This window comes from Somniosus microcephalus, chromosome 11, assembly GCF_052327205.1.
Source record: "Somniosus microcephalus isolate GS21.2 chromosome 11, FLI_Smic_1.0, whole genome shotgun sequence".
Taxonomy (NCBI): Eukaryota; Metazoa; Chordata; class Chondrichthyes; order Squaliformes; family Somniosidae; genus Somniosus; species Somniosus microcephalus.
In genome coordinates, this window is record NC_140997.1 from 226,459,894 (window position 1) to 226,486,619 (window position 26,726).

The 26,726-nt window shown below is 43.5% G+C and overlaps 2 protein-coding genes across 2 annotated transcripts in view; one reads left to right on the top strand and one right to left on the bottom strand.

Annotated features, from left to right (window-relative positions):
* Nucleotides 1-26,726, top strand: part of LOC147111305 (transmembrane prolyl 4-hydroxylase-like) — a 65,342-nt gene that overhangs the window by 4,039 nt on the left and 34,577 nt on the right. Inside the window, exon 3 of the mRNA XM_086002066.1 lies at nucleotides 22,905-23,095. Within this exon, the coding sequence (XP_085858192.1) occupies nucleotides 22,905-23,095 (191 nt within the window). The remainder of the gene's footprint in view (nucleotides 1-22,904; nucleotides 23,096-26,726) is intronic.
* Nucleotides 582-15,251, bottom strand: LOC147111306 (secreted frizzled-related protein 5). Its single transcript, XM_086002067.1, has 4 exons — nucleotides 14,566-15,251; nucleotides 11,097-11,266; nucleotides 7,696-7,785; nucleotides 582-983 (listed from the first exon to the last, which is right to left on the bottom strand). The coding sequence occupies exons 1-4, from the start codon at nucleotides 14,886-14,888 to the stop codon at nucleotides 661-663; spliced, it is 906 nt and encodes a 301-aa protein (XP_085858193.1). The 5' UTR covers nucleotides 14,889-15,251; the 3' UTR covers nucleotides 582-660.

A 26,726-nucleotide genomic window follows, 5' to 3' on the forward strand; every position in this document is an offset into this window, starting at 1 on the left:
TAACCACTCGCTGTGTTTATAAAAAAAAAAAAGATTTTCCTTAACTCGCCTCTGGTTCTTTTTTGCCAATCACCTTAAATCTGTGCCCTCTGGTTATCGACCCTTCGGCCATTGAAAAGTTTCTCTTCACAATTTTAAACACCTCTATCAAATTTCCTCTTCGCCTTTTCTGCTCTAAAGAGAACAACTCCAGCTTCTCCAGTCTATCCATGTAATTTATCCCTGATACCATTCTAGTAAATCTCTTCTGTACCCTCTCAAAAGCCTTCACACCCTTCCTGAAGTGTGGTGCCCAGAATTGGACACAGTACTCCAGCTGGTTTAGCAATACCTCTTTGCTTTTGTACTCGTGGTTGTCTCAGTCTGTCTGCTATTCGTGTAGGCTGTGAATAAGCAGGTTTTCAATAGGAATTTCTTGCTTGTGCAAGTAAGGAAATGCTGCTAATTTCATACAGTTTTGCAAAGTCTCCATCTAGTCTGACCTTGTGGTAACTGTGTAGAAAGACGCCTGCGTTCACTGTTTGGCGGACTTCTACATTTCTGATTTCTGATTGGAATTTGCTATAAAGAATAGACATCAGCAGTGAAAAAGATAAAGTACTTTATAGGATCTTTACACTTGCATAATAATATATATTTACAGATATATAATGTTCAGTCTCAGTATTGCGTACGGCACCTGTAGTGCTTCCACTTCCTGACGGCGAGCATGAGATTTTTGTCACGCTTTTGCCATAAGTACACCTTGTTCACCACAATTTTGCCGTTCTGGATCCGGCCCACAATCATGTAAGTTCCCGCACGGCTGCCTCGTGTCATGTTCTGGACGCAAGTTGCATCCAAGTCAAGCCAGCGCTGAAGCTTGGCATGAATCTCTGTCTTGAGAAGGGGCCCGTGCTTGAGGACCTCCAGCTTGCTGTCCATGTCGAAATCTGAGATCCGGGAAAAACTCGCGTTTTTCCTTGAGATTCTGATTTTCACAGCTGCGGGAGGTGGAATAATATTTTGAAGAGTAAGTTTTCAGCGAATCATTCACAACTTAAAAACAGATACTAACGCCAAATAATGAGAATCTTGCCGTGTTATTGAGGAGCCAGTGTAATATACAAATAATATTGGCAGGCGGATGGAGTTTGCAGAGATTTTATCATTTATCTTATTACAACAGTATCTAGTGTAACAACAAGCCATATATCCTGGATGGTTCCATTTTCAATTCCTACTCGGTGGTAAAAAGACTTGCATTTCTATAGCGCCTTTCACAACTACTGGACGTCCCAAAGTGCTTTACAGCCAATGAAGTACTTTTTGAAGTGTAGTCACTGTTGTAGGAAACGTGGCAGCTGCTAATTTGCGCACAGCAAGCTCCCACAAACAGCAATCTGATAGTGACCAGATAATCTGTTTCAGTGATGTTGGTTGAGGGATAAATATTGGCCAGAACACTGAAGATAACTCCCCTACTCTTCTTCAAAATAGTGGCCATGGGATCTTTCACATCCACCTAAGAGAGCAGACGGGGCCTCAGTTTAACGTCTCATCTGAAAAATGGCATCTCCAACTGTGCAGCGCTCCCTCAGCACTGCACTGGAGTGTCAGGTATGGATTTTGTGCTCAAGTCTCTGGAGTGAATCCACAACCTTCTGACTCCGAGGCAAGGGTGCTACCAACAGAGCCATGGCCGACATTTAACCGATCTACTGGATTTCTGATATAATCAGAGTTTCTTTGTGCAGCAAACCAGAGTACACCATCTATTGGGTTTCTGCCTTATTCCGGTCATTAGAACGAAATAGAAAAATACAAGATAGTAAACAGCTGAGTTTATATAATGTAGAGTACTGAAGTTAAATTGCTACCTTAAATTAACTGGCTATTGGTTTGCTATCTTTTGCCAAATCCTAAACTGGACAGAGGGTGGGCTGGGACCATGAGTTCTGAGGTTTACTTTGCTGCTGCTGAAAGTTAATTGAAAACCTTAATTAATGTCTCCAAATCAAGATAAATTTGTAAGTGGAAAATTGAATTTAAAGAGAGAGTTTTGGGCTCGCGTTTACATTTCAGAAGTCAGTGATTAAGGGTCATCGGTACAAAATTATCACAGAGAGTAGGCGAGAGATTTTGTTGTGCAGAGAGCTGGAGTATGGAATGCTTTGCTACAGGGAGTAGATGAGGCAGAGACCACTGCTGCTTATAGGGAAGAGTGGATAAATATTTGAAGTAGAGGAATATACCGGGCTATTGGGAGAGTAGGGGGATTCGCTTTGAATTGCTCCAGCACGATGATCCAAATGGCCGCCTCCTGTGATGTAAAGAAATATCCAGACAGCCCACTCAAATATCAAACTGTCTGGTCCGAAACAGGACAAGTGGCAACCCTACTATCAGCTGTTTGAGAAACTTTATAATTAAACATTATCTAAAACTCCCTCGCTTTACCCCAACCTTTTTGGTGTTAATGCAATAACTGAGCAGTAGTGAACCACTTTGTGATCATTACTAATAATGAATAATAATGTAGCTGCTGCAAATCTTAAAGGAGAGCAGCACAGAAGGGGGGGGGGGGGGGGGGGGGGAGAACTTTATAAGCTTTCTAATTTGCTCTTGCGATGGGGGTGTCCCTGTCAAGGCCGTATTTATTTCCCATCCCAAGTTGCCCTGAGAAGTTGGTAGTGGGCCTTCTAGTGATTGTTTTTACAATTGAGTGGCCTGCAAGGCCACTTCAACGAGTATTAAGAGTTCACCAGTGTGGACTAGAGCCTTGTACAGACCAGACTGCAAAAGACAAGGCTGAAGTGTTTGCAACCATCTTCAGCCAGAAATGCCGAGTGGATGATCCATCTCGGCCTCCTCCTGAGATCCCCACCATCACAGAAGCCAGTCTTCAGCCAATTTTCAATTCACGTCACGTGATATCAAGAAACGGCTGAGCGCACTGGATACAGCAGAGGCTATGGGCCCCGACAATATCCCGGCTGTCACGCTGAAGACTTGTGCTCTAGAACTAGCCGCGCCTCTAGCCAAGCTGTTCCAGTACAGCTACAACACTGGCATCTATCCAATAATGTGGAAAACTACCCAGGTATATCCTGTCCACAAAAAACAGGACAAACCCAATCCAGCCAATTACCGCCCCATCAGTCTACTCTCAATTATCAGCAAAGTGATGGAAAGCAGCACTTACCAATAACTTGCTCAGTTTGGGTTCCACCAGGACCAATCAGCTCCAGACCTCATTACAGCCTTGGTCCAAACATGGACAAAAGAGCTGAATTCCAGAAGTGAGGTGAGAGTGACTGCACTTGACATCAAGGCAGCATTTGACCGAGTGTGGCATCAAATAGCCCTAGTAAAACTGAAGTCAATGGGAATCAGGGGAAAGACTCTCCACTGGCTGGAGTCATACCTAGCACAAAGGAAGATGGTTGTGGTTGTTGGAGGCCACCATCTCAGCCCCAGCACATCGCTGCAGGGGTTCCTCAGTGAAGTGTCCTAGGCCCATCCATCTTCAGCTGCTTCATCAATGACCTTCCTTCCATAAGGTCAGAAGGGGGGAGGGGGGAATGTTCGCCGATGACTGCACAGTGTTCAGTTCCATTCGCAACTCCTCAGATAATGAAGCAGTCCATGCCCGCATGCAGCAAGACCTGGATAACATTCAGGCTTGGGCTGGTAAGTGGCAAGTAACATTTGCGCCACAAGTACCAGGCAATGACTATCTCCAACAAGAGAGCGTCTAACCACCGCCCCTTGACATTCAACGGCATTACCATCGCCGAATCAGTCAACATCCTGGGGGGTCACCATTGACTGGAAACTTAACTGGACCAGCCACATGTACTGTGGCTACAAGAGCAGGTCAGAGGCTGGGAATTCTGCGGCGAGTGTCTCACCTCCTGACTCCCCAAAGTGCCTTTCCACCATCTACAAGGCACAAGTCAGGAGTGTGATGGAATACTCTCCACTTGCCTGGATGAGTACAGCTCCAATAACACTCAAGAAGCTCGACACCATCCAGGATAAGAACATAAGAAATAGGAGCAGGATTAGGCCAATCGGCCCCTCGAGCCTGCTCCGCCATTCAATAAGATCATGGCTGATCTGATCCTAACCGCCAATCTACTATCACAGAACCATCTCCTGAATCTAACAGAATTAGACACACGAAATAGGAGCAGGATCAGGCTACACGGCCCCTGGGCCCGCTCCGCTACCCACAGGGCCATGACCGATCCGAACCTAGACTCATGTCCAAATTCCTGCCCGCTCCCCATAACCCTTTATTCCCTTTACTTCTAGGAAACTGTCTATTTCTGTTTTAAATTTATGTAATGATGTAGCTTCTACAGCTTTTTGGGGCAGCATATTCCATGGACCTACCACCCTCTGAGTGAAGTAGTTCCTCCTCATCTCAGTTTTGAAAGAGCAGCCCCTTATTCTAAGACTATGCCCCTTAGTTCTAGTTTCACCCATCATCGGGAACATCCTCCCCGCATCCACCCGATCCAACCCCTTCACAATCTTATATGTTTCAATAAGATCGCCTCTCATTCTTCTGAACTCCAATGAGTAGAGTCCCAATCTACTCAACCTCTCCTCATATGTCCATCCCCTCATCCCCGGGATTAACCGAGTGAACCTTCTTTGTACTGACTTGAGAGCAAGTATGTCCTTTCTTAAGTATGGACACCAAAACTGTACGCAGTATTCCAGGTGCGGTCTCACCAATATCTTGTACAACTGAAGCAATACCTCCCTATTTTTATATTCTATCCCCCTAGCAATGAAAGCCAACATTCCATTGGCCTTCTTAATCACTTGCTGCACCTGTATACTAACCTTTTGAGTTTCGTGCACCAGGACCCCCAGATCCCTTTGTACTTCAGTACTTTCCAGTTTCTTGCCATTAAGATAATAACTTGCTCTACGATTTTTCCTGCCAAAGTGCATAACCTCACACTTTCCAGTATTGTATTCCATCTGCCAAATCTCTGCCCACTTACTTAGCCTGTCTATGTCCCCTTGCAGGTTTTTTATGTCCTCCTCACTCACTACTTTCCCTCCCATCTTAGTATCATCTGCAAACTTTGATATGTTACACTCGGTCCCCTCCTCCAAATCGTTAATATAGATTGTAAAGAGTTGGGGACCCAGCACTGACCCCTGTGGAACACCACTAGTTACTGATTGCCAGTCCGAGAATGAACCATTTATCCCAACTCTCTGCCTTCTGTTAGATAGCCAATCCTCTATCCATGCCAGAATATTACCCCCAATCCCGTGATTTTTTATTTGAAGCAATAATCTTTTGTGTGGCACCTTGTCAAATGCCTTTTGGAGGTCTAAATACACTACGTCCACTGGTTCCCCTTTATCCACCCTATATGTTACTTCCTCAAAGAACTCCAGCAAATTTGTCAAACATGACTTCCCCTTCATAAAACCATGCTGACTTTGTCCTATTAAATTATGATTATCCAAATGTCCTGTTACTGTCTCCTTAATAATGGACTACAATATTTTACCTACCACAGATGTTAGGCTAACCGGTCTATAGTTTCCAGCCTTCTGTCTACTGCCCTTTTTAAATAAGGGCGTTACATTAGCAGTTTTCCAGTCTGCCGGGACCTTTGCCGAGTCCAGGGAGTTTTGGGAAATTATTACCAATGCATCCACAATCCCTACCGCCACTTCCCTCAAGACCCTAGGATGTAAGCCATCAGGTCCAGGTGATTTATCCGCCTTGAGTCCCATTATTTTACCGAGTACCACTTCCTTAGTGATTTTGATCATGTTTAGCTCCTCCCCCCCCATAGCCCCCTGTTTGTCCAGTGTTGGGATGTTCTTAGTGTCTTCTACTGTAAAGACTGATACAAAATATTCATTCAGTGTTTTTGCCATCTCCATATTTCCCACCATTAATTTCCCGGTCTCATCCTCTAAGGGACCAACATTTACTTTAGCCACCCTTTTTCTTTTTATATAACTATAAAAACTCTTACTATCTGTTTTTGTATTTTTTGCTAATTTACTTTCATAATCTATCTTCCCTTTCTTAATCAATCTTTTTGTTATTTTTTGCTGTCTTTTAAAGTTTTCCCAATCCTCTCTTCTCCCACTAGATTTGGCTACCTTATATGCCCTTGTTTTTAGTCGAATACTATCCTTAATGTCTTTACTTAGCCACGGATGGCTGTCTTTTCTTTTACACCCTTTTCTTCTCAGTGGAATATATATTTTTTGGAAGTTGTAAAATAACTCCTTAAATGTACACCACTGATCATGTATCGTCTTACCCTTTAATCTATTTTCTCAATCCACTCTACTCAATTCCGCTCTCATACCTTCATAGTCTCCTTTATTCAAGCTTAGCACGCTTGTTTGAGATCCAACCTTCTCACCCTCTAATTGAATATGGAATTCAACCATGTTATGGTCACTCATTCCAAGGGGATCCTTTACTAGGACATTTTTAATTAATCCTGTCTCGTTACACAGGACCAGATCTAAGGTTGCTTGCCCCCTGGTCGGTTCAGTTACATACTGCTCAAGAAACCCATCCCTAATACACTCAATGAACTCATCCTCAAGGCAGCCCTGCCCAATTTGATTTGTCCAATTAATATGATAGTTAAAATCCCCCATAATTATAGATGCTCCCTTATTACAAGCCTCAACTATTTCCTGATTGATACTCCGTCCAACAGAGTTGCAACTGTTCGGAGGCCTATAGACTACGCCCACTAGTGTTTTTTTCCCCCTTATTATTCCTTACCTCCCGCTTGATTGGCACCCCATCCACCACCTTAAACATTCACTCCCTCCACCGTGGCTGCAGTGTGTACCATCTACAAGATGCACTTCAGTAACTCGCCAAGGCTTCTTCGACAACACCTCCCAAACCCACGACCTCTACCACCTAGAAGGACAAGGGCAGCAGGTGCATGGGAACACCATCACCTGCAAGTTCCCCTCCAAGTCACACACCATCCTGACTTGGAAATATATCGCTGATCCTTCATCGTCGCTGGGTCAAAATCCTGGAACTCCCTCCCTAACAGCACTGTGGGAGCACCTTCACCACACGGACTGCAGCGGTTCAAGAAGGCGGCTCACCACCACCTTCTCGAGGGCAATTAGGAGATGGGTGATAAATGCTGGCCTTGCCAGTGATGCCCACATCCCAGGAACAAATTTTAAAAAAAGATTGGGGTGGCAGGTACCCTTCCCTAAAGAACATTGTCAACCAGTTGGGGTTTTTAATGACCAAACAACAGGTTTTGTGGTCATTTTTCTGGTGCCAGCTTACAAGTAACAACATTTATTGGTTTTATTTTCATTACTTGCTTTGGTAGGATTGGAACTTGTATGCTCTGGGTTGCAAGGGCTGTTACCATAACTACTGCACTACTGAAATGTATTTTCCTCTCTAAATAAAAATCTCCGACCTTTTGAGAAATTTCTATGGAACCGTGAGAAGTTGGACTGCCAGAAACTCTCCACATCAAGAGGTCCAACATGCTCTGCCACCTATGATGCCTCAAAATCTCATTCCTGATTTTGCAGATTCAGGCAAATGCTGCAAACGGCACTCTTGACGACAGGCTCGTTAAAATGCCAAAATATTTCTAAGATAAAATAGCTTCACGCAGGAAGAGGTTTTGTGAATCAATGATCATCCTGTACTGTACTTACCAAAATCATGTGAGCAAAACGTATTCAGTATTTCTTTTGATGAGGTGGTTTCTTCCAATTCGCAATCTTGACAGCTTGCTTGGGGCACTGCTGCGCAGTGAACGGAAATGTATATTTGTTAGATGCAGGCAGTACAGATGCAAATCTACAATGAACTGACCCCGCCATTTCCTAGCTTTGTGATAAAGGGGAGGGGGGGGTGGGGGGATTGATATTTTTAGGTCTTTGTTGACTATGCTGTTGATCCATCTGCTGCGAGAAGCACAAAAGTGGCCTGGAGTAGGTTTTTTAAAAGCAAAACTAAAAGGGCATTATTTATAGTGATTCAACAGACGAGCTTTTTTCTAGCGAGAGAGAAAATAAAGAGTTTATATTTCACATTTCACATTCTGAGGACATTCCAAAGTCAATGAATTTCTTTCTTGAAGTGTAGTCATTGTTTTTTACTCTAACATGGCAGTCAATGGTCCCATGAACAGTAAATGAGAGTCTGTTTGTTGGTGTTTAAGGGCTGAATGTTGACCTGTACTCTGAGGACTGCATGCTCCACTTTGGGTGGGGGGGGGGGGGGTGGAAAAAGTCATCAGATCTTCCAAATCCATCCGAATAGGCAGACAGAGCCTCAGTTTAATGTCTTATCCAAAAGATGACATCTCCAATGAAGCAGCCCTTCAGTGCTACACTGAAGCGTTTGCCTAGAATATGTAATAGGATTGTATTGCCATGGAATGCAGAATTTGTTTAACATAAAGTTGAAAACCTATACGTGCTTAACCTGAGATTGATTGGGTTGTAACAAAAATAGAGTGCAATTTATTGGAGGAGACTAGGGAAAAATATGATTCGCAACACCCCAATGGTTTCGTGGACAGATGCACTACCATGTAGGGTACTGACTTATACAGACTTAAGGTTCTACGTTCAGTCTCTGGTCTGTACTGAGGTACATGATCTCATCCATGGTAGCAACAGTGCTACTACAATTGGCTTTAGTGCTCCAAGACTTTGGGGGATGGGGGGAAATTGCCATGACTTCCACTATCTAATGATCCCTACAGGAGAGTATGCCTGCATGGATGGAGGGTTAGGAAAAGATCAAGCTTGGGTTCCATTTTTCAGCATTTGCATTGGTTTACTGTACATTCTGTCTCTGTACAAAGAGAACCCATTGAAATGCCTATGTTAGAAACGCTTCTATAGACCTGAATTACCAAACTGGCACTTACAGGAATAACAAAGGTCCGGAGAGGGATACAAATGTAATGTAATGTTGGCCATGTTTATATCGAAAGTCCACTTTAAATGGTATTTAACTCATTCCTGTTATTTACTGCAACTACATCTTTATTGTAAAAAGTGCACACTGTAAATACCATTCATATTTAAATATTGGAGACCAACACAATGGTGGTGTAGAGCATGGAGAGTGAAGCGGTGTTGTTAAAATGAATTCTTGGGACGTTGGTGTCGCTGACCAGGCCTGCGTCTATTGCCTATCCCTAGTTGCCCTGAGAAGTTGGTGATACAACTGGGTGCCTTGCTAGGCCACTTCAGTAAGAGTCGGTGAAGTTGGAGTGGGACTGGAGTCGTGTATAAGTCAGACTGGATAAGGACAGAAGATTTCCTTCCCTAAAGACATAGGCCCAGTAATTCCTGTCCCAACGCGTGAGTAAGGACGGGGTACTCACGCGTGTGCCCGGAGGAATTGCCGGTTTTCACCATGCACAGCGCATGCGCTGAAAACCGGCATTTCCTGTCCTCTGACCCAAGGGGTTAAGAGGCAGAACGCGCGTGACTTGTGATGCAGCGCGTGCGCAGTGAAATTCCTTTTTTTTTCCCCCAGAGTTGCCCGAGTGTAAAGGCCTCCGGTTTTTACGCGTGGAAAAACCAGACGTAAGTACTTAGTTTTACAGGTAAGTGGTCTTTTAGTACAATGTAGAAATTTTTTTTTTCCACAGGTTTATTATTTTTAAAGAATTTACAGTAAGGTAAGTTTAGTTTTAGACCCTATTTTTTAAAAATTTATTTTTCAAAAATTTGATTAATTGTTTAAAACATTTTTAAAAACTTATTTATAGTTAATATAATCAGTGGGATGTTTTTAAAAATTTTATTTAAAGTTTAAGTAGTGTTTTGGGGCCAGGAGTTTTCATGAGTTTGACAGCTCTTACTGTCAAATTCATGAATGAGTTTCCCCTCCCCTGATTGGCTGCACAGTGCTCACCTGATCCCAGCCGGCACATCGCACTAACTACGCCGCTGGATCAGGTTAGCACATCGCGCCGACATCTGAACCGGGCCAGTGACAGGAAATGCAAGCAGGCCCAGGCTTCAGATGTCGGCGCGCCGGGTGAGTGCACATCGGGGGCTTGCACGCGCGGCAAGCTCCCGATCCGAATTTCAGGGCCATTAACTAACCAATTGGGTTTTTGACGACAATCCAACAGGTTCCAGGCACTGTTTACTGAGACAGTTTTTCATTTCCGGATTTTAAAAACTGATTTCAAATTCTCAAACTGCTGTGCTGAGATCTGAACTCCAGGCCTCTGAATTATTAGTACAGTAATGTAACCACTACACTGCATTTAACCATGCATGGTGTCTGGTAAATTAAGATGTGCTGCACTTGTCTGAAATTACAATCAACAGTGGCCTAGTGAGTTTACCCAGAGAGGAGCCGAGCGATATAGACCAGGTTTGATCACCAATCTGTGCTGTTACCTGATCAGCCAGTGTGCCTGTAGGGTTTCTATAACTAGTCTCTGGATTAGAGGGTCCTCCTGCTTAATGCATTATTTCCTGCCGAGAAGCTAAGTTGCTTCCAGATTTCGAATGGAATGCAATAACAGCAGAAGAGCAACACAAATGATTCTCACTTTTTCCTCCTCTTGAGGACACGCATCATTTCTGCCCACTGCCTCAACCGGACAGGATTTGTCATGTGGAGAATTGCAAGCGAGAACTGGTATTGGTCCACTTTGTGGTTTAGCGAATACATGCAATGAACAGTGCAGATATTCTAAAGTCCTTCCGAAAGAAACAGGCTGGATGATCCTAGTAACTTTATTTTGCATCTTATGCTTCCTTATCTCCGTATTAATAATTTTAAGAGTACTAGAAAGTAGATTGAAATAGTTTTGAAGGTTATAACCGGAACATAAGAAATAGGAGCAGGCGTAGGCCATTCGGCCCTTCAAGCCTGCTCTTGTATTCAATAAGATCATGGCTGATCTTTTGACCTCAACTCCACCTTCCCACACTATCCCCATATACCTTGGTTCCCTTAGTATCCAAAAACCTATTGATGCCTATCTGAGGATTGATATGAATATGTTGAGTGTGGTTTTGTTGTAATGATATACCGTTACATGAAAATCCACCGTTCAATCAAAACCACTTACTCCTTCTACGCGATGCTGTCTTGTTGCCGATAGTGGAGATGCACATGCCGTGGTCTGCAGGGAAATTGTTGCAGTTCAGTATTTCTGGCCATGGGTAGCCATAGCAGGCCATGATGGGGGCACAGCTGTTCCTCACTGCTACACACAGGCTGTGACAAGGGTATATAAACCTTAAACAGGGCACAAATCAAGAGGAAATTATAAATTATTTCCTGCATTATTCTTCCACAATAAATTCTCTTCCAACGAGTGCACAACGGATTCTCATGTGGCTTAATACATTTATATACACGGTGTCATAGATATTGGACGTAAAGGGGTGACGTTTTCTTTTAATGATAAAAGGGAAAATGCCTGTTTTTTTTCCAAGTTACTGACCCGTTATAAAATCACATTCTCAAATAGTATGTTTCAAAGCTGTGCATTCTGTGATTTCATTAGCCAGTCATCAATTAGGGAGGAAAACCATCATTTTCCTGCTTCTCGCTAAGAGGAATTTTCCCCTAGAATTTCTCTAATCAAATATAGATTGTTTTTCAATACACGTGCATTAATTGTGTCATAATCAGTAAACCCCATTTGAATGTGTTCCTGTCCTCGGGATAACACTACATTGTAATCAGATGCTTTAAAAAAAAAAAAAAAACAAGCATTTACTATGCTTTTCTTCATCACTGAAGAAGCTTCTTTAGCAGCACCTAGACATTGTGTGTTCTGGCATTCCTTGTTTGTGTTTAATGCTATATTAATGACAAGATCCTGCAAATCCATTGGCAGGATAGGCGCACCAACATCTTGTTCAGGCCAACATCCCCAGCATCGAAGCTTTGACCATGCTCGATCAGCTCCGATGGACGGGTCACATCGTCTGCATTCCCGATACAAGACTCCCAAAACAAGCGCTCTACTCGGAGCTCCGGCACGGCAAGAGAGCCCCAGGTGGGCAGAGGAAACGCTTCAAGGACACCCTCAAAGCCTCCTTGAAAAAGTGCAACATCCCCACCGACACCTGGGAATCCCTGGCCCAAGACCGCACAAAGTGGAGGAGAAGCATCTGGGAAGGCGCCAAACACCTCGAGTCTCTTCGCCAGGAGCAAGCGGAAGCCAAGCGCAAGGAGCGCACGTCAACCCAAGCACCCCACCTGTGACAGAGACTGTAGGTCCATCCCGCATTGGACTCGTCAGTCACCTGTGAACTCATTTTTAATGTGGAAGCAAGTCATCCTCGGTTCCAAGGGACTGCTGAAGAAGATTAATGACAGTACTAATGGCACCCCCTTAGAGCCACCTCTAGAAGTCATTTTTCCTTTATCCCGTTCATGTTGAATAGCAATGGTGTTTACCTTGTGTTAAAGGAAAGCCCGTGACCCAGAAATTAAAGATTGTGACTTTTAAATAACTTTGTCGCACAGTTTACCTATTGTGGGATCGCACAGCAGTGCAAACTGGGTGAATTCCACAGCTCCGACAGCCAAGACATAACAAAACAGTTCTGTATAAACTAACGGTAGCATTAGATTTCTTGGTATTTCAAATAAAGCTCTTAACTAATAATATAAGAAGTGCCTTGGCGTGCCTCAGTCTCCTACATACCAGTGACCGATACCTGCACATTTCTGATCTCCAATGAGGCTTCACGAGGGGGGAGTGAGATGCCAAGAGCAGGAGTATCGTGGCTGCAAGTTCGGCCTCTGATGAAGCAAAGCAGGGAGTGGGGGGGGGTCAAGCAGTAATCCAGAGACAGGAGGGTGCAGGCTGGGATGTATGTGTGAATAAGATCACTGGTCAGATGGGTGTGCGGGAGTGCTCTATGCTGACACCACTGCCTGCAATGGGAACGCGATAGAGGAAATGGGTCACCAATTCTGGATCGGCTGAAGTTTGAAGGGTGGAGGAGAGGGGAGTGCATTTTAGAAATCGATCCTGGAGGTTATGAAAACATGGGTTAGGGTTTCAGCGGAGGAGGAAATAAGGTAAAGGGCGCAAAGAACCAGAGGCAACATGAGGAAAAGCTTTTTACACAACGAGTGGCTAGGATTTGGAATGCGCTGCCTGATAGGGTGGTGGATACAGATTCAATAGTAGCTGTCGAAAGGGAATTGGATAAATACTTGAAGGAGAAAAAATTGCAGGGGTATGGGGAAAGAGCGAGGGAGTGGGACTAACTGGATTGCTCTTCGAAAGAGCCGGCGCAGACTCGATGGGCCGAATGGCCTCCTCCTGTGCTGTAGTGTTCGATGATTCTAAGTGAGCATTGTCACAGATGTGAAAAAAAGTGTTTTTGTGGCTGACCGGGTGTGTAATCAGGTGGACAGCTTTGGGGGGTTGAACAGAAGCTCTGCACCACCTGGCTCAGCCTAAATGGGCAGTGGGGGAGTTGAAGCAAATACTTACAGGCGCTGGCGTCAACCCAAGAGGGTGGCTTCAGAATGCTAGCGTTGAGCTGAAGGAAATTTCCACTCGGGCAGAGCTTGATGTCAGGCAGGCAGTCAGACAGAAGGGCAATGGTCATGTTGACTTTGCCAGAACAAATCAATATTCAATCATAACAAAATAGGTCAGACACTCAGGATAATACTGTGTGATCCAGTTCATAGCTCTGGGAGCATATAAGCCAGCTTAATAAATAAACATGCTGTGTAAATGTAACTCATGTTACTGGGATTAATGAGCTTTCACGTGTGCGAATATTTTAGATGTTAAAATACATTTATAATTTTAGAAATCTGAAGATCACCTATGAGCTTTTGTGCAGCGTCCCATGGGTGAGTTGGGACTGGTGCTTGGGGTGCTAGAAAGGGCAAAAATCAGACAGGGTTACTGTTCCTGACTTCAGCTCAGTGACCCCTTATTGGAAAATGTATGACTAGATGTCCAGCCAGGACTAGGAACTTCAAATTCTCCCACAGGAAAGAATAGGGTGAGATACCAGAATGTGGCTGGAGGCCCGCAGACTCGATTGGACCAAGGATGTTGGGGAAGTAGGAAGAGATGGAAAAACGCGTTCCAAAAATACAGTGGGAACTGCTCTAAATAAAAAATCAACTGAAAAATGGGTTGCCTAACTGGAGGCAACGATCTTGTAAACTGGAATAATCGCATTTCAGTCTCACTTTCAGAAAATAAAACAATTCAGCGATTTTAGATTAGCCAGTCGTTTAAACAGAAATGTTCTTTTATCACACACACAACTCGAATTGGACTAATGTTCAACTGATTCCCAATTTGTGAATTGACAAAAATGTCAGTTTCACGCGGTATTAATTTAAATATTTAATTAAATGTGGTATTGGACATGAGTGACATTTTGCAGCCGCTGAACCGAACTCAAAGCAAAGCCTTTCACAAAGCAACTTTTATATGTCCGTTTTCATCTGCTATTTAATGTCATTTTGATTTAAAATATGCTCAAACTTTCCCGGCTGTTGCATCTGGCTGTCTGTCGGGAGTACGATGAAATGCTCCTTACCTGTCTAAGCAGACGGGTGCGATCAGAGAGCAAAGGAAGACCCTGGCGTCTGGGTGACACTCTCTGGCCAGTAAAGGCAGCCAGCTGGAGGACTGCTGGATAACCTCGGCGACCGTTTCATGTTCCAGTATGTTGGGGATTCTCATCTCCGCATAGCCAATGTCGTAGCACAGGGCCATCGCCTTGGGAATGGGCAGGCATCTGGTGGAACTGCCCAGGTTGACCAACAACCCGCGACAAGCCACGGGCAGCAAGTAGGCTACAACGAACGACAGGCTCAGCAGCTTGCGTGTGATGGGACTTCCAATTGCCCCGAAGCCCATCTTTGGCTCTTTTGGTTCTATGTGACTTGAATGAGACCAAAACAAAAATCAAGCGGATCTCGGTATTCTGGCCCAGTGTTGTGTTGGCTATTCCCAAGTTTCCATCGGCCCTTTATAGAAGAGAAACTCTGCCTAATCCCTTGCTCATTAGGTCGAATAAGGACAATGCCATCGTTTTATTTACGAATTACTCTTACTGTTTGGAGTTTTCAGGGGGGCGAAGCTGGGACCAGCAGGTACCTTAATGAGAGCAGGAGGGGGCTGGCTATTGTACATGCCTCCGAATTATGAAATCAGTTTTCCTTATGTCGGAGCAGTTGGTGACTGTGCCTTGTCTCGGCCCCTCCACACGCTGCTCGGCAATTATCAGGCAGTAAAATGTTACATCTGTAAATCTGTTTGTGTTGGGAAGAAATCAAATTGGATAAATGAAGGCTTGTTTATTGTGTGCATTGACCCACACAAATACTAAACTTGGGTTAAGCCGAGTTGCAATCCTAGTTACAGTGTTGCACCTTTCTGCTTTATGACTTGTTTTGCAAGGAACGTGTGGCAAGATTGCTCGTTTTCATTTTAAGTTTTTAATGTGTTTTGAAAGTCAGGCAATTGGTGATTTGCAGACTCCATTCGGCTTTGTGGTTGATCTATTTACAAATAAGACCAAAACGTGTCGGTGCCGCAGAAAACTGGACGTTTAAACGTCCATCAACATTTTAAATTTTTTTGAGAGTTCGATTTCACCGTGACTTTGAGCCATAAATCCAGATGGGGTTTTTTTAATGTGAAGAACTCTCAATTCTGCAACTAACAAAAGCATTGCAGGTTTTTGTAAGTAAAACTAAAACAACACCCCGAATAAAATAACTTGTATTCCAAAGTCTGAAAAGTTTTATTCTGTACTTTCTCGATGTAGATCGACTCCAATCTCCTCAATAATTATTTTGACATAAATCATTACTTGCCATTACCAAATTAACAGCCCTCTGCAAACTGCTCTAAGTGACACATTTAACGTTAATTATATTGGCAAATGATGTGTTTCGTGTAAATTGGATTTTCTGCATCCAATTAGCACTTTGCGTTTTTAAAGTTTGGTCTAGTTGAGATTTAGAGAGTAACCATATATTCCCAATGCAGACAATCAGACACGCTGCATTTAAATACTTTTGATTCTTTTGTCGATGCGAAAACGCAAGCTGGCAATGTTGGTGTTGTAAAGTTCTGCGTTTAAATGTTCTTGATACCAATTGGACTGTGTTAAAAATAAAGCTAATATTTGCAGCAAAACCAGCCCAATCCTGCATGAATTTAATATTTTAAATATCGTGTTTGAAAGAACATTCGTCATGTCCTCTGGATTGGGAGTCGAATGACTTTATAGATAGCTGGATAATGTATTTATAATTAAAAACCTTTCTTTTACTGTTTTGATGCAAAACAGTTTGCCCCGTTATTTAAAATCCTTGATGGAGTTAGTCTGCAGTCAAATATTTACAAATAAAGCGAATTCCAATTAAATATTCAGACGAACGTTAATTTGGATATTAAAAGTTTGCTTGCTTGCTGGTGCAATTCGCTTTCTGTAATGATGGCTTTATTGTGATATAGTTGAATAACTAAACACAATGTATTTATGTGTTTTGTTCTTCTCCACGGAAGCAACAAGATTTCTTCCGGAAAGTACAAATCCCACTTTCTAACCAGACTGAAGCTTGCCAGGGGAGAGAAAGCATGGCAGTGAAAAACTCTTTAGTCATTTTAATTTTTTGACGACAGTAATTGAGGGACTCTCCCCGCTGTTAACGATTGTCGAACAAAAGGGGGCCTCGCTGAAAACTCCGGAATGAATTCTGAAAATGAGTGATTGAGAAAGTTAGGTTTCCATTATTTTTAAATTATAATGGAAATCGGGAGTTTACACTCTAGCAACTCTGGCATCGCGTCATTTTATAAGAGCTGTCACCAATCTGTGCTTTCCTTCCCGTTCTTAAAGATGTGCTTGGCGCCAGTTTTCCTACATTAATGTAACAGTTCTGTTGTTTGAAGGCATTGCCATGTAATCAATGATGTTATTTGTAGGAATGATCCACAGTGCTGTAATTATTTGGTTGAAATAGCATTTAATGATGCCAACTTTTAAAAGAGAAACTGTTTTGAATTTCATGACAGGAATCCTTTCCATTTTTTGCTAGAGACCTGTGTTAGGGAAAGAAATGCCATTTGCTTTGCTGAATGCTTAACTAGTAATCTTGAAGTTGGCAATGAAATAGTGTTTTAATATTGGCATGCATTTAGTTTAGATTCTGGTAGATTAGCAACTGTAAGCCAGCTCCCTGCATTTACACGAGTAAATTCCAACCCCCTAATCCTAAAGGGAGAGTTCTAGCTGAGCGGTATTATAAAGGCGGTTTTAAAAATACTGCGGATGCTGGAAATCTGAAATATGAACAGAAAATGCTGGAAATTCTCAGCACGTCAGGCAGCATCTGTGGAGAGAGAACCAGAGTTAATATTTCAGGTCGATCATCGACCTGCCCCATTCACTGCCACTCCTCTTCTAGGGATGCCCACCTTGAAGAGGTTCTGCTCTTCTCTCCGACGGGATTTCCGTTCCCCTACACTTGCTTAAAAACCTGTTGCATCTCCAACTTTTTCCAGTTCTGACGAAGGGTCATCGACCTGAAACGTTGGGGTAGATTTTCCTGAAGGAGGCGGGACTTCATCTTTCGGGTTTTAGTCCCGCCTACATAGACGTCCGGCCAATCCGCGCGATTTTCCCTTGATTGACCTTGTTGAGCCCGCCCAGCAGGCTCAGCAGGCCAATTAAGAACCACCCGGCAACAGGTGACGTCACAGACTGAAATTTCATCTCGAGTTCTTGACAGATGAAATATCAGCGTTTCACAGCTGTTTGAAGCTGTCAAACACTGACAGTCTGACTTCTAACCTGAGTCATTCTCCACAGACTCAGTTAGAACTGTCACCGGCAATGAAAGCTAAAGGCTGTCACTTTTGACAGATCGCAACCATTTTGCTTCCAGTGCCGGCTGAGTGATGGACTCCCGACGCCTAGAGGAAGGAAGGCTGTAAAGGTAAGTACAGGTAATTTAAACTTCTTTAGACACACCACACACTTACCTTTGCACTTATGCACCCATCACTCACCTGAACACCGACATCGCGACCCCTCCAAGTCCTTCAACCCGACGGCCCGCCTGCTCTAACCTGGCGTGGTTTGGAGCCGTCGAGAATCCCACACGACACCCCTCAAAATAGGGATTAGGCTAAAAACTGCCTGTTAACAGGCAGTTAATTGGCACTAATCCCTTCCCGCCTCAGGTCGGCAGGTCCCAGTGCGGGGTGGGTACCCGCCTCCTGTGAAACTTGCGTGGAGGCGGGATGGTGTCGGGACCCCGGAATTCGGGATTCCCCCCCCCCCCCCCCGCCACACGCCTGAAGCCCCACCTGATGGCTCCTGGAAAATCTACCCCGTTAACTCTGTTTCTCTCTCCACAGATGCTGCCTGACCTGCTGAGCATTTCCAGCATTTTCTGTTTTTATTTCAGATAAAAGGATGTAATGTATATAGATTTTCAGATGGTGTTCAAGAAGGTGTTTTGCAAGAAGTTTGTTAGAAAAATTCCAACATATTGCACAAGAGGAAATGTAATGGCATTGATAGAAAATTGGTTAACAGACAGGAAACCAAGAGCTTGGGTAAATGGGTATTGCTCAGACTGGAGAAGGGTTTTAAGTGGTGTACCCCAGGGGTCAGTACGTGGACCACTTTTATTCTCCATATGGATGATTTGGGCTTGAATGTAGGGAACACCATCTTAAAATTTGCTGGCGATACAAAGTTTGGCAAACAGTATGGGGACTGTAAAAGACCTCCATGAAGACCCAGACAGGTTAGCTGAATAAGAAAACAATACGAAATGTAATTTAATGTGAATATGCGTGAGGTAATACATTTTGGGAGGGGGTGGGGAAACAAGGAAATGGAGTATATACTTGATGGGAAGGCACTGGAGGGTGTGGAGGATCAGAGACACTTAGGGGTTCAAATATATAATTCCATGAATATGAGTGTCTTGGTAAATAATGCATAAAAAGGCCATAGAATTTGGGGTTTTATAAATTAGGCCATAGAGTACAAAGAATTGCATTTATATAGCATCTTGCACATCCTCAGGACATCCCAAAGTGTTTGACAGCCGTGTGTAGTCATTGCTGTAATGTGCTCAGTATTGCTTTGAAGTGTCAGCCTAAATTATGGGTTCAAGTCTGTGACAGGTTGGGTGATTGGGCAGATGCAGTATAATGTGGATAAATGCGAGGTTATCCACTTTGGTGGCAAAAACAGGAAGGCAGATTATTATCTGAACGGCAATAGATTGGGAGAAGGGGAAGTGTAACGAGACCTGGGTGTCCTTGTGCACCAGTCGCTGAAGGTAAGCATGCAGGTGCAGTAGGCGGTTAAGAAGTCAAATGGTATGTTAGCCTTCGTAGCGAGAGGATTCGAGTACAGGAACAAGGATAAGAACATAAGAAATAGGAGCAGGAGTAGGCCAATCGGCCCCTCGAGCCTGCTCCACCATTCAATAAGATCATGGCTGATCTGATCCTAACCTCAAATCTACTATCACTCTCCATCCCACCCGAACCCATGTGATCTCCCGGGAGAGGCAAAAAACCAGCTAAAAAAACCCAATGGCCAATTTGGGAGAAAAAATCTGGGAAATTCCTCTCCGCCCCATCTAGGCAATCGACACTCGTCCAGGAGATCACTCTGTCCCTATATTCTCCACAGTACTTACCTTCTGTAAAGGCGATCTCCACCCCAGCCAGGAACAGTAATAAAACCATCTCCTGAAATCTAACAGAATTAGACCCCAAGAAGTAGGAGCAGAACCAGGCTACACGGCCCCTGGGCCCACTCCACTACCCACAGGGCCACGACCATTCCGAACCTAGACTCATGTCCAATTTCCTGCCCGCTCCCCGTAACCCTTAATTCCCTTTACTTCTAGGAAACTATCTATTTCTGTTTTAAATTTATTTAATGATGTGGCTTCCACAGCTTTCTGGGGCAGCAAATTCCACAAACCTACCACCCTCTGAGTGAAGAAGTTTCTCCTCATCTCAGCTTTGAAAGAGCAGCCCCTTATTCTAAGATTATGCCCCCTAGTTCTAGTTTCACCCATCATTGGGAACATCCTCACTGCATCCACCCGATCAAGCCCCTTCACAATCTTATATGTTTCAATAAGATCGCCTCTCATTCTTCTGAACTCCAATGAGTAGAGTCCCAATCTACTCAACCTCTCCTCATATGTCCACCCCCTCATCCCCGGAATTAACCGAGTGAACCTTCTTTGTACTGACTAGAGAGCAAGTATGTCTTTTCTTAAGTATGGACACCAAAACTGTATGCAGTATTCCAGGTGCGGTCTCACCAATACCTTGTACAACTGCAGCAATACCTCCCTGTTTTTATATTCTATCCCCCTAGCAATAAAAGCCAACATTCCATTGGCTTTCTTGATCACTTGCTGCACCTGCATACTAACTTTTTGAGTTTCGTGCACCAGGACCCCCAGATCCCTTTGCACTACAGTACTTTCCAGTTTCTTGCCATTAAGATAATAACTTGCTCTATGATTTTTCCTGCCAAAGTGCATAACCTCACACTTTCCAGTATTGTATTCCATCTGCCAAATCTCTGCCCACTTACTTAGCCTGTCTATATCCCTTTGCAGGTTTTTTATGTCCTCCTCACTCACTACTTTCCCTCCCATCTTTGTATCATCCGCAAACTTTGATATGTTACACTCGGTCCCCTCCTCCAAATCGTTAATATAGATTGTAAAGAGTTGGGGACCCAGCACTGACCCCTGCGGAATACCACTAGTTACTGATTGCCAGTCTGAGAACGAACCATTTATCCCAACTCTCTGCTTTCTGTTAGAGAGCCAATCCTCCACCCACGACAGAATATTACCCCCAATCCCGTGATTTTTTATCTTGAGCAATAATCTCTTGTGTGGCACCTTGTCAAATGCCTTTTGGAAGTCTAAATACACTACGTCCACTGGTTTCCCTTTATCCACCCTGTATGTTACTTCCTCAAAGAACTCAAGCAAATTTGTCAAACATGACTTCCCCTTCATGAAACCATGCTGAGTTTGTCCTATTAAATTATGTTTATCCAAATGTCCTGTTACTGTCTCCTTAATAATGGACTCTAAAATTTTACCAACCACAGATGTTAGGCTAACAGGTCTATAGTTTCCAGCCTTCTGCCTACTACCCTTTTTAAATAAGGGTGTTACATTAGCAGTTTTCCAATCTGCCGGGACCTTTGCTGAGTCCAGGGAGTTTTGGAAAATTATTACCAATGCATCCACAATCCCTACCGCCACTTTCCTCAAGACCCTAGGATGTAAGCCATCAGGTAATGGGGATTTATCCGCCTTGAGTCCCATTATTTTACCAAGTACCACTTCCTTAGTGATTTTAATCGTATTTAGCTCCTCCCCCCCCCCCCCCCCCAGAGCCCCCTGTTTGTCCAGTGTTGGGATATTCTTAGTGTCCTCTACCGTAAAGACTGATACAAAATATTTGTTCAGCGTTTTTGCCATCTCCATGTTTCCCACCATTAATTTCCCGGTCTCATCCTCTAAGGGACCAACATTTACTTTAGCCACCCTTTTTCTTTTTATATAACTATAGAAACTTTTGCTATCTGTTCTAATATTTTTTGCTAATTTACTTTCATAATCTATCTTCCCTTTCTTAATCAATCTTTTAGTTATTTTTTGCTGTCTTTTAAAGACTTCCCAATCTTCTATCCTCCCACTAGATTTGGCTACCTTATATGCCCTAGTTTTTAGTCGGATACTATCCTTAATTACTTTACTTAGCCACGGATGGCTATCTTTTCTTTTACACCCTTTTTTCCTCAGTGGAATATATATTTTTTGGAAGTTGTTAAATAACTTCTTAAATCTACACCACTGATCATGTACCGTCTTACCCTTTAATCTATTTTCCCAGTCCACTCTAATCAATTCCGCTCTCATACCTTCATAGTCTCCTTTCTTCAAGCTCAGCACGCTTGTTTGAGAGCCAATCTTCTCACCCTCTAATTGAATATGGAATTCAACCATGTTATGGTCACTCATTCCAAGGGGATCCTTTACTAGGACATTTTTAATTAATCCTGTCTCATTACACAGGACCAAATCTAAGGTTGCTTGCCCCCTGGTCGGTTTAGTTACATGTCTTGCTGCAGTTGTACAGGGCCTTGGTGAGACCACACCTTGAGTATTGTGTGCAGTTTTGATCGCCTTATCTGAGGAAGGATGTTCTTGCCATAGAGGGAGTTCAGCGAAGATTCACCAGACTGATACCTGGGATGGCAGGAATGACGTATGAGGAGAGATTGGGTCGATTGGGCTTGTACTCGCTGGAGTTTAGAAGAATGAGGGGATCTCATTGAAACTTATAAAATTCTAACGGGACTAGACAGACTAAATGCAGGAAGGATGTTCCCGATGGCGGGGGCAGTCCAGAACCAGGGGTCACAGTCTAAGGATAAGGGGTAAGCCATTTAGGACAGAGATGAGGAATTTCTTCACCCAGAGAGTGGTGAACCTGTGGAATTCTCTACCACAGAAGGCAGTAGAGGCCAATTCATTAAATATATTCAAGAAGGAGTTAGATATATTTCTTAAGGCTAAAGGGATCAAGGGATATGGGGAGAAAGCAGGGACAGGGTACTGAATTTGGATGATCAGCCATGATCTCATTGAATGGCGGAGCAGGCTCGAGGGGCCGAATGGCCTACTCCTGTTCCTATCTTCTATGTTTCTATGAAGTAGCATTTGAACTGACATCCTTAAGAAATGATCAAACATAGACCATTATAGTTGTAGTTTGCTAATATTTTTTCTGTATATTGTAAGCCTTGGTCTTCCCAGTTATTTGTATCTCCTATTATTTTTCCCTCAGAAATCGCAAACTTCCTTTCAGAGGAAGAATGTAAACTGGTTATCCATCTCGCGAAGTTGAAGGGTCTCCAGGAGAGCCAGATCATGCCATCTGACCTTCAGCAGGAGGTCATCGATGAGATGGATATCAGCAAGGAGGAAATCTTCAACCTACTTGACTACAACCAAGACGGACAGCTACAGATGAAAGAGGTATATAGTGTTACTTAGGACAGTACCTCACTCTTCTGTAGCTATTGTGGCTTTTAAAGTCACTTATGGCCCCAAAAATATTGTGAATATTTGCTAATCAAATTGAGGGCTACTAGTACAATAGCAAAATACTGCGGATGCTGGAAATCTGAAATAACAACAGAAAACGCTGGAAAAACTCAGCAGGCCAGGCAGCATCCGTGGAGAGAGAAACAGAGTTAACGGTTCAGGTCTGGGACCCTTGCTGGGAGTAGTCGGGGTCAGCGTAACGTACTCTCAGATCAGATACAGCATTGATTAGATACAAAGTAAAGCTCTCAACACTACTCGAATCTCACAAGAGAATTCCCTTCCAACTGTTCTAATATTTCCATTTCCCACATCAGCCATCCTGTGGCCCTCTGAGTAAGTTTGCCTATTAGGCCCCCTTGGAACTTGTTTTCAAATCCCGCCATGGCCTTGCCCCTCCCTATCTCTGCAATCTCCTCCAGCCCGACAACCCCCCCCCCCCCCGAGATATCTACGCTCCTCTAATTCTGGCCTCCCTGATTTTATTCGCTCCACCATTGGCAGCTGTGCATTCAGCTGCTGAGGCCCTAAGCTCTGGAATTCCCTCCCTAAACCTCTCCGCCTCTCTACCTCTCTTTCCTCCTTGAAGATGCTTCTTAAAACCTACCTCTTTGACGAAGCCTGCCCTCATTTCTCCTTATGTGGCTCGGTGTCAAATTTTGTTTGATAACGCTCCTGTGAAGCGCCTTGGGATGTTTTACTATGTTAAAGGTGCTATATAACTACAAGTTGTTGTTGTTGGAACTGGATTGAGACTAGTCAAACCCATTTTAGAAAGGACTTTTGTAGCAGCCACACACAGGAGACCTTTATCACACGAGCCAGGGCTACATTTTAACCCAGTCCATGGAGTAACGGTGTCTTAGTTTTAACATTCTGATGCAGGATGGGTCCCAGTGTTTGAAACTTCAGAATTAGATAATGTAAATCTTACACAAATGATGGTAACTCCCTCTTAAGTGAATGTTCCACAGAATGATGTCAGAATGAACACTACATGGCTAAGGTTCAACAAGCAGCACAGATCGGTGGGGAAAGGGAGCAATATAAATATTATGATTAAATTGAAGGACTGTGTAATTTTGTCAGCAAGGGGGAGACTGTAGAATCTGAAGCAGTTGTTAATGATCAGGAAAAATTGTCTGGGAAAAGTCACTGCCTGAAAACATCCCCAAAATTATACATCTTGGGGTCAATGTTTCCCGTAATTTTTTGGGGGGCCACTGGCCCCCTTTAACAGGTCCATTCAAAAGTCCGTGCATGCGCGTTTTTTTTTTTCAATTTAAAAGCCAGCTCACTGGCTGCGCGGGACCCCTGGAGCGATGCGCAGCTTAAAGGATACATTGCCTGGGGTAGGGTTTCCGCTTTGGGCACGATCAGGAAATTGTGCCCGAAATGCGCTTGGAATTGCGCTGGTTAGATTACACTTCAAGTTTCTGCCAAAGTTCATTTGCATAATCATAAACGTAAAATCTTCCATGAACCAGCGCAATCAGGCAGCGTAATAAAACATAATTTTATTTCCATTAAAAAGTATTCCTTTGTAGGAACTGGGGTTCCTAGCTGAAGAATTGAGATTGACTCAGAAAATCAAAAACAATCAAATTTAATGAACAAACGAAGCTGTACAGGAAACTGTAGGATACAATGCAAATAGGTCTGGTCTGCTTGAAAGCCTCTCTGGAAAACTGCTAGCAGGTTCCGAGCTCAACTGCTAGAAGGTTCCGAGCTCTACTGCTAGAAGGTTCCGAGCTATGACGTCATCACGCGGAGTACAGGAAAGAAGCCCTAGTACAGTTAACAGATACATTAAAGGTGCAGCCCCCAGCTGTACTACATTGCTGTAAAAGGAATTGTATACAATTGTCCGTAATCCTCTGGTGGTTCCGCCACACCTTGATGTATTTAAGAGTGGTAACCTGCTGCAGATTTATTAGTACAGCTGAAAATGGATTTTTAACCAAAGTAAGCATTTTCAATAAGGGTGTCCAGTCCTCCACTTGTGAGTAACCTGATTTAAAATCACTGAAAACAAAGCTATACTGAACCGTTTAATAGTTTCATTGGTGTATAAGGTCTCCCCTCAGCCTCCTCTGTTCCAAGGAAAACAGACCCAGCCTATCCAGTCTTTCCTCATAGCTAAGATTCTCTACTCCCGGCAACATCCTTGTAAATCTCCTCTGTACCCTCTCTAGTGCAGTCGCATCGTTCCTGTAATGTGGTGACCAGGACTGCACGCAGTATTCTAGCTGAGGCCTAACTCGTGTTTTATCCAGTTGAAGCATAACTCCCCTGCGCTTGTATTCTATGCCACGGCTAATAAAGGCAAGCATTCCGTATGCCTTCTTAACCACCTTATCTACCTGGCCTGTTACCTTCAGGGATCTGTGGACATGCACTCCAAAGCACCTTTGTTCCTCTACACTACTCCATGTCCTACCATTTCCTTGTTAGCCCTCCCCAAATGCATTACCTCACACTTCTCCTGATTGAATTCCATTTGCCACTGTTCTGCCCACCTGACCAATTTATTGATATCTTCCTGCAGTCTACAGCTTCCTTCTTCAGTATCAACCACACAGCCAATTTTAGTATCATCTGCAAACTTCTTAATCATACCCCCTATATTCAAGTCTAGATCATTGATATATACCACAAAAAGCAAGGGACCTAGTACTGAGCCCTGCGGAACCCCACTGGAAACAGCCTTCCAGTCACAAAAACACTCATCAACCATTACCCTCTGCTTCCTGTCTCCGAGCCAGTTTTGAATCCAACTTGACATTTTGCCCTGAATCCCATGGGCTTTTAACTTCATGACAAGTCTGCCATGTGGAACCTTATCAAAAGCCTTGCTAAAGTCCATATACACTACATCAAATGCACTACCCTCATCTACCCTCGTTACCTCCTCAAAAAATTCAATCAAGTTTGTCAGACACGACCTTCCCTTAACAAATCCATGCTGACTATCTTTGATTAATCCGTGTCTTTCTAAATGAAGATTTATCCTGTCCTTCAGAATTCTTTCCAATAATTTTCCCACCACTGAGGTTAGGCTGACTGGCCTGTAATTACTCGGTCTATCCTTTTCTCCCTTTTTAAACAAGGGTGCCACATTAGCAGTCCTCCAGTCCTCTGGCACCACACCTGAAGCTAGAGAGGATTGAAAAATGATGGTCAGAGCCTCTGCTATTTCCTCCTTTGCTTCGCTTAACAGCCTGGGATACATTTCATCCGGGCCTGGGGATTTATCCACTTTTAAAGCTGCTAAACCCCTTAATACTTCCTCTCTCACTGTTTATTTCATCTAATATTTCACACTCCTCCCCTGATAGCAATGTCTGCTTCGCTCCTCTCCTTTGTGAAAACAGACGCAAAATATTCATTAAGAACCCTACCGACGTCTCCCGCCTCCACACACACATTACCCTCATGATCTCTAATAGGCCCTACCCTTTCTTTAGTTATCATTTTACTCTTAATATATTTGTAAAACATCTTTGGGTTTTCCTTGATTTTACTTGCCAAGAATTTTTCATGCTCTCTCTTTGCTTTCCTA

Bases quoted from the DNA above. Each gene is read 5' to 3' on its own strand.
- LOC147111306 (XM_086002067.1), bottom strand. From the start codon at position 14,888: ATGGGCTTCGGGGCAATTGGAAGTCCCATCACACGCAAGCTGCTGAGC. The intron at 11,267-14,565 runs GTAAGGAGCATT...GCCCTGTTTAAG, and splicing joins GCACCCGTCTGCTTAGACAG to GTTTATATACCCTTGTCACA. The intron at 7,786-11,096 runs GTAAGTGGTTTT...TTCACTGCGCAG, and splicing joins GACAGCATCGCGTAGAAGGA to CAGTGCCCCAAGCAAGCTGT.